At 41.4% G+C, this 8,098-nt stretch overlaps 1 protein-coding gene across 1 annotated transcript in view; it reads left to right on the plus strand.

The window, feature by feature from the left end:
* Positions 1 to 7,847, plus strand: part of TRIM4 (tripartite motif containing 4) — a 16,318-nt gene extending 8,471 nt beyond the window's left edge. Inside the window, exons 5-7 of the mRNA XM_007468903.1 lie at positions 288 to 310; positions 573 to 670; positions 7,261 to 7,847. Of these exons, the coding sequence (XP_007468965.1) occupies positions 288 to 310; positions 573 to 670; positions 7,261 to 7,847 (708 nt within the window). The remainder of the gene's footprint in view (positions 1 to 287; positions 311 to 572; positions 671 to 7,260) is intronic.
* Positions 7,848 to 8,098: the final 251 nt, after the last annotated feature.

Raw genomic sequence — 8,098 nt, forward strand, 5'->3', positions numbered from 1 at the left:
TTGAAAGAGTGTAGATGGAGAAGTAAGCAAAAAGCCAGGAGAGAGCTAATGTCATAGTGCCAAAGGAGAAAGAGGAGGGCTTCAAGGAAAGGATTGGTCAACGTTGTTAAATAGTTCAGAGGGGTCACATGAAACAAAGACTACGTTGTGTTAATGCGTTGGGTTTGACAGCATGAGAGCATATGTGACGTTAATAAAAGCAACTGACAGAAAAATACCTGCTCACAAAGTTGAGTAACAGATCTCTAGGGGAAGGTACATAACTTATTTCTTTCTTCTCTTCACAGAATCCAAAAGATGTGTTGACCAGGTACAAACTCTTGCCTTCTTATGGGGGCTTGAGTAGAATGGTAAAGATACAGGCCAAGCAGAGGGGAAATGAGGCCTGGGCTCCATAGATCAGTGTGGACATTGACGTGAGGGGGTTGTCGGGGAGGAGTTCCACTGTTCACTTTTGCCAGGAGGAATGGGAGAGAAGTAGTCTGAGCTCTGGGATCCCTTCAGTTGGGAGTTGGGGGTCTTGGGTGTCCTAGTTGTCTCCTAAGCAGAGCAGCCTTCTGCACTTCTCTTAGGTGCGAGAACCAGGATGTGAACTATTCCTTTGAAGTTCTAAAGGTGAAGACTGTGTGCCGGCTACCAATGATGAAGGAAATGCTGAAGCGATTTCAAGGTGAGCAGAATTTCTGGGAGTTGGAGCTCAGAGAATGAATGAGAGAAGTCTGGAAAGGAAAGAGAAAACAGAGCATGCAGCTGACAGGAGGGTCAGGAAAATGGTAATAAGTACTTAGGAATAAATGGATATATGCTTCATTCAAGAAACATCCATTTAACACATACTGTGTGTTATAAGGTACTAGTGATAAAGACCTATTTGCTTACAAATTGGAGAGACAGACACATATCACTTTACTGTAATACAGTGGGATCCAGTGTTTATCAGTGGTATGAATAAAATACTGCAAAACTACAGAGGAAGACCTCTGTTGGGGGTGAAGTGGGAAAGTTTTCACAGCAGAGGTGATGACAGTTGTTTGGGAATTTGAAGGATGAGTAGCGGTTTGCCAAGTGGAAAATGAGGGACTCCTCTTCCAGGCAGAGGTGGCAGCATGAGCTAAGGTGTGGAGAAAGTGGAGGAGAGGGCATCTGATGTGACTCAACCATAAGGTGCGTATGAGGAAAGGCAGGAACTGAGTTTGAGAAGATGAGTGTAGGAAAGACTGAAGATAAACTTATTAGATCTCCAGGGAAGTACCAAGGCATGTACGTGATGTAAAGGTATGCACTCAATTCTCATGTGCATGTACCTGATTAAGAATCATGTTGTGGATGTCTACTTCCAGCTAAAATGCAGTAAGAGGGACTGGATTTACTCCTCAAACTTAGTTGACCAAAAAAAAAAAAAAACCCCAAAACAGACAATACATAAAGCAACAGTTTTTAAAACACTGGACCTCAGGCAGTGAAGGACAGCGATCCATGGGAAATGTGAAACAAATGTGAAACAAATGCGCTCTATGATGGCCCCCAGCCTACAGCCTTGAGAGAGTTTCCAGGCCACCTCAGGGAGGGTAACAGAGGTGGAGCCAGGTGGACTTCCTGAGTTGAGGAGTGGAGCTGAGAGTCCAGGGAGAACAAAGCAGTGAGCGTTTACAGAGCACTGGACAGAGTGCTGGAGAGGAGAGAGCTGGACAGAGAGAGAACCCAGGTGATCTACAGAGACACGCCGTGAACATTCAGCAGAATGCCGATCAGTACATGCTTGTGAAGAACTAACCAAGTTTGAGGAAAGGAAATTTCCAAAATGAGTAGAAGAAACAGTTCCTGGTGCTCATACAGGGCCAGGAACAATGCCTGTTCCTACCAGCCTCTGGAAAACTCTTAATTCATGGAGCACTGGGTAGAGTACTCAGGAAAATCTTGCCTCGTTAGTGGGGAATAATTAACCCTACACTGAGCACTGCTTTGGACCCACTTTACAAATCATGAAATAAGACCCAAAAGGATGAAATTATTTCCAAGTAACTGCATCCCAGGACAAAGCTCAACAAGATGGATAGGAATTAAAAAAAATGAGTACCCAACAATGTAAAACTACAATGCCTGGCATCCAATCAAAGATTACTAGGCAGGCAAAAAGATAGGAAAACATGACCCATGATGAGGAGAATAATCAATTGAAACTGATCCAGGATTTACCTGGACGCTAGAATAAGCATAGAAGAACATTAATACAGTTATTGTAGCTATTTTGTAAAGAGGCATATGGGGACATGGAAGATATAAAAAAATCCCAGACAGACTTCTAGAGATGAAAACTACTGTAACTGAGATGAAGAACAAGCTGGTTGGGGTTAATGGGTCATTGCAGAAGAAAAGCTTAGTGAGCTTGAAAAGACAGAGCAGTGGAAACTATGCGAAATGAAACACACAGAGAAAAAAACTTTAAAAATGAAAATAGCATCAGTGAGCTGTGGGTCATTTTCATGCAGCCTTGTGTCTGGTCATTGGTACCCCTCAGGGAGAGGAGTGGGATGGGGATGAGACAGAAAAACATTTGAAGAAATAATGACCGACAACTTCCCGAAGTTGATGAAAACTATAAGTAATACAGATCCAAGAAACTCAGCAAATCCTAAGCATGATGAAAACTACACCAAAACCAGTGATAAAGAGAAAATTTTAAATGCAACAAGTTGAAAAGGACATGTTGCAGTGGAACAAAGATAAAGATGACATCACATTACTCATTGAAAGCAATGCAAGTGAACAAAATCTTTAAAGGAATGAAAGAAAATAACTGTTAACCCAGACTTTTATTCCTGGCAAAAATACCCTTCAAAAACAAGGTGAAACAAAGATGTTTGCTGATATCCAAAAACAGAAAGAGTTTATCAGACCAACACTGCAAGAAATGTTAGAGGAAGTCCTTTAAGCAGAAGGAAAATGATACCAGATGGAAGTCAGATCTACACAAAGGAGTAAAACGTCTTCTGAAATGGTAATGACATAAAGAAATATGTACTTCTGTCATTACTTAAATCTCATTAAAAGGTAATAGGGATGGTTAATTTATGTGTTAATTTGACTGGGACACAAGGTGCCCAGGTGTTTGGTCAAACATTATTTTAGGTGTTGCTGTGACAGTAAGAGTGTTTTGGGATGAGATTAATATTTAAATCAGGAAACTTGGGCTTCCCTGGTGGCACAGTGGTTGAGAGTCTGCCTGCCGATGCAGGGGACACGGGTTCGTGCCCCGGTCCAGGAGGATCCCACATGCTGTGGAGCGGCTGGGCCCGTGAGCCATGGCCGCCGAGCCTGCGTGTCCGGAGCCTGTGCTCCGCAACGGGAGAGGCCACAACAGTGAGAGGCCTGCGTACCGCAAAAAAAAAACAAATAAAACAGGAAACTTGAGTAAAGCAGATTGCTCTCCATAATGCTGGTGGGCCTAATCTAATCAGCTGCAGTCCTGAATAGAACAAAAGGCTGACTTTTCACCCTGAACAAGAGGGAATTCTACAGCAGACTGCCTTAGGACTCCATCTGCGGCTTTGGTTCTTCCTGCCTTGTGGCCTTTGAACTGGGACATCAGATTTCCCTGGGTCGTAAGCCTTCTGTCACACACAGTGGATTTGGACTTGCCATAATCACATGAAACAATTCCTTATAATCTCTTTCTCTATACACGTACATCTTATTGGTTCTATTTCTCTGGAGAACCCTGACAAATACAGTAATTGACTGTTTAAACAGACAGAAAATAACATTGTAGAGTTTATAACATTTACAAGTAAAATGCACAACAATAATAGCATGAATATTGGGAGGGGAGAAATAGAAGTATACCATTATATAGTTCTTTTTTTTAAAGTATTTATTTATTTGGCTGCATCGGCTCTTAGTGCGGCATGCAGGATCTTTCATTGCGGCATGCAGGCTCTTCATTGAGGTGAGCAGGCTTCTCTCTAGTTGTGGTGCGTGGGCTCTAGAGCACGTGGGCTCAGTAGTTGCGGTGCGCGGGCTTAGTTGCCCTGTGGCATGTGGGATCTTAGTTCCCTGACCAGGGGTCGAACCCATGTTCCCTGCATTGGAAGGCGGATTCTTAACCACTGGACCACCAGGTAAGTCCCTATTATACAATTCTCATATGTGAAGTGGTATAATATCTCTTGAAGGTAGGCTGTTAAGTTAAAGGTGTATATTATAAACCTTACGGCAATCACTAAAATAAAAGAGTTGTAACTAATAAGTCAACAAAGGAGATGAAGTGGAATCATAAGAATACTTGGTTAATCAGAAAGAAGGCAAAAAAGAGGAAAAAAGAATAGGACAAATAGAAAACATAACAAGATGATAGACACAAACCTAATCATATTAATAATCATATTAAGTATAAATGGTCCTAATCAAAAGGGAGAGACTGGTTGGATTGGATAAAAAAAGCAAGACCCAACTATATGCTGCAAGAAACACACATTAAATATAAAGACCCATATATGTTAAAAGTAAAACCATGGAAAAAGCTATACCATGCTAACATTAGTCAAAAGAAACCTGGAATGGTTATATTAATATCAAGACGATTTCAGAGCAAGGAATATTACCAGAGATAAAGTCAAGTCCTAATGATTAAGGAGTCAGTTTATCAGGAGGACATAACAGTTCTAAACATTTATACACCTAATAACAGAGCTTCAAAATATATTAAGCAAAAATTAATAGAGCTGCAAGGAGAAACAGACAAATCCACAATTATAGCTGGAATTTTCAGTACCTTTTAAAAACAATTTTTAGAACAAGTAGGCAAAAAATCAGTAAGGATATAGTAGACTGAATAACACTATCAATTTGAATAGCAGTGTCAATCAACTTGACCACCCTGTTATTTATAGAACACTGCCCCAAACAAAAACAGAATACATATTCTTTTTGAGTGTACATGGAACATTTTCTTAGGTAGAACAGGGTGGGCCATAAGACATATCTCAGTATTCAAAAGGATTCAAGCCATACAAAGTGTGTTCTCTGACCCCAATGCATTTGAGTTAGAAATCAGTTAAAAAAAAATCCTTGGAAGTTCCCCAAATGTTAGGAAACTAAATGACACACTTCTCAATAACCCGTGAATTAAAGGTGAAATCAAAAGAGAAGTAGAAAGTGTTGATACTTTGAACTGAATGAAAAGGAAAACAGCATTTCAGAATTTGTGGCACTTACACCTGTAAGCGGCACTTACAGGGAAATGTATAGCACTCATCACCTATAATATAAAAGAAGAAAGTTCTTAAATCAGTGACATCAGTATCTACCTTAAGACACTAGAAAAAGAAATGCAAATAAAGCCCCCCAAAACAGAAGAATGGAAATAATAAAAATCAGAGCATAAATCATTGCAATAGAATACAGAAAACAAAAGAAATATTAGTGGAACCAAAAGCTTTTTTTGAGAATATCAATTTTATTGTATACTTTAAGCAGAATGACCAGATACATCACTAGTGTTAAGAATGAGAGAGGCATCATCACTACAAATTCTATAGATATTAAAAGGATAATAAGGGAATATTACAAGCAACTTTATGCTGATATATCAGACAACATAGATGAAATGGACAAAGTCCTTAGAAGACTCAAATGACTAAAGCTGACTCAAGAAAAAATAGATAACTAGAATAACCTTATTTCTATTAAAGAAATTCGTGTTAGAAACCTTTCCAAATGGCTTCACTGGTGATTTCACCAAACATTTAAAAAATATTTATTCTACGTAAACTCTTAACAAAAAATTGAAGAGACTATTCCCAGTTTGTTCTATGAGGCCTGCATTACCGTGATAGTAAAATCAGACAAAGACATTATAAGAGAAGAGAACTATAGATCAGTGTCCCTCATGAACATAGAAAAATTCTAAAGAAAATTTTAGCAAATTGAATTCAACAATGTATAATACATCACAACCAAATGGGGTTTATTGTAGAAAAGCAGGTTTGGTTTAACATTTGAAAGTCAATATAATTCATGACGTTAGCAAATTTAAAAAAGGAAAACTATTTGATCACCTAGTAGTTGCAGAAAAAGTCCTTGTCAAAATCTAACATTCAGGGCTTGAGGACACAGGGAGGGGGAAGCGTAAGCTGGGACGAAGTGAGGGAGTGGCATTGACATATATACTCTACCAAACGTAAAATAGCTAGCTAGTGGGAAGCAGCCGCATAGCACAGGGAGATCAGCTCAGTGCTTTGTGACCACCTAGAGGGGTGGGAGGGAGACGCTAGAGGGAGGGGATATGGGGATATATGTATATGTATAGCTGATTCACTTTGTTATACAGCAGCAACTAACACAACATTGTAAAGCAATTATACTCCAATGATGATGCGAAATTAAAATCTAACATTCATTTCTGATTAAAGAAACAAAACAAAACACAAACAACTCTCAGCAAACTAAAGAGACATGGAGAGTCTGGGAGGGAAGAGAAGTTGGAGGCAGGCCAGGGAGGAAGTTATAGACACAGTTCCAGTGAAAGATGCTGAAGGTCCGAGTGAAGACAATGGCGATGGGAAAGGAGCGGAAGAAAAGAGCCTGAGTGATATTTCAGAGGTAGAATTGATAGGACTTGGTGATTAATTAGCCACCGAGGGTCAGAGGGAAAGAAGAATCAAATAACCTTAAGATTTCCAAGTGTGAGTGTTTGGGTGGAGCTAATATTCTTAGACCTTAGAGAACAGAAAATAAGAAGTCTGCATGTGAGGGAGGATTAGTCTTAAGAGAGTGGAAGGGGACTTGGGATGCTCTGAATTTGGTTTTGAGTTACCTGCTGGGGGCTTGCAGAGATGCCTAGTGAACAGCTGGAATCAGTAAAGAGATACCTTGTTAAGGATGATAATCTGTGTGTTCCTGTACAAAGAACCAGCCAGTCGACAGCTTTGGTTCTGGTCCTGATTCAACAAGTCAGTATTTGTTACTGTTTCTCCAAATTTTATGCTGATGGTGAAGACTTGGGGCCATGAAATCATGGGCTCCCCATTTTCTAGATCATAGTCTTTGAAAGCCGAAGGGAATGAAGATTTCGGGTCACTAACACACACCGTGGCCTGTTGGGCCCAGCTGCGGGTCAGTGGAATGACAATGAGTCGTCTTATCCCTATAACAGTGTGTGATAGGAGGATGGCACCGAAGCTGGAACAGACGCGGCGTTTCTGGAGGAGGGTTGGTGGTGAGCTCTTGCATTATTGATCTCAGCTCTCATTCTCTCTGCAGTGGCTGTAAATCTAGCTGAGGACACTGCTTATCCCCAACTCGTCTTCTCCCAGGAAGGGAGATATGTGAAAAATGGAGCATCAGCCAGTTCTTGGCCACTGTTTACTACAGCGTGGAGCTACTTTACTGGATGGAGGAATCCTCAGAGGACCACAGACTTTGTGGAGAGATTTCAGCACTTACCCTGCGTTTTGGGAAAAAACGTTTTCACTTCAGGGAAACATTACTGGGAAGTTGAGCACCAGGGTAGCCTGGAGGTTGCTGTGGGGTTGTGTCGGGAGGACATCACGGGGATTACTGGTGGTTCAACAATGTCCCCCCGCATGGGAATCTGGGCTCTTTGTTGGAGTTCTGCTGGCTATTGGCCCCTGACAGGCATCTCTGTGAGGCCTACCAAGCTAGAGCCAGCTCTTCACCGGGTGGGAGTTTTCCTAGATCACAGGGCTGGGGAAATCTCATTCTACAGTGCTGTGGATGGAGAACACCTGTACACTTTTTCCTGTCCTTCCATCTCACGTCTCCGGCCGTTTTTTTGGTTGAGTCCATTAGCATCTTTAGTCATCCCACCAGCGACTGGCGGGAAATGAGGCTGTTCTTCTCCTGCCCAAGAATCTTTGCCTTGTGCCCCAGCCCAGGGACATACATCCCTTGGCCCTCATCTTTGACTTCATATATAAATCCATCCTGGGTGGTCCCCTCAATTCTGTCCATTCAGATTCCAACTTCACATTTTGTTCAGCCCCCCTGGACATCATGTGCATAGACAGATGTGGAAGACCCTGCTGGGTATCTTTCCAGTAGCCTCTTGGCCCAGTTTTTCTCCTCTTCTGGTTCTTCC

The sequence above is a fragment of the Lipotes vexillifer genome, unplaced genomic scaffold (genome assembly GCF_000442215.2).
Source record: "Lipotes vexillifer unplaced genomic scaffold, Lipotes_vexillifer_v1.1 scaffold12, whole genome shotgun sequence".
Lineage (NCBI taxonomy): Eukaryota > Metazoa > Chordata > Mammalia > Artiodactyla > Lipotidae > Lipotes > Lipotes vexillifer.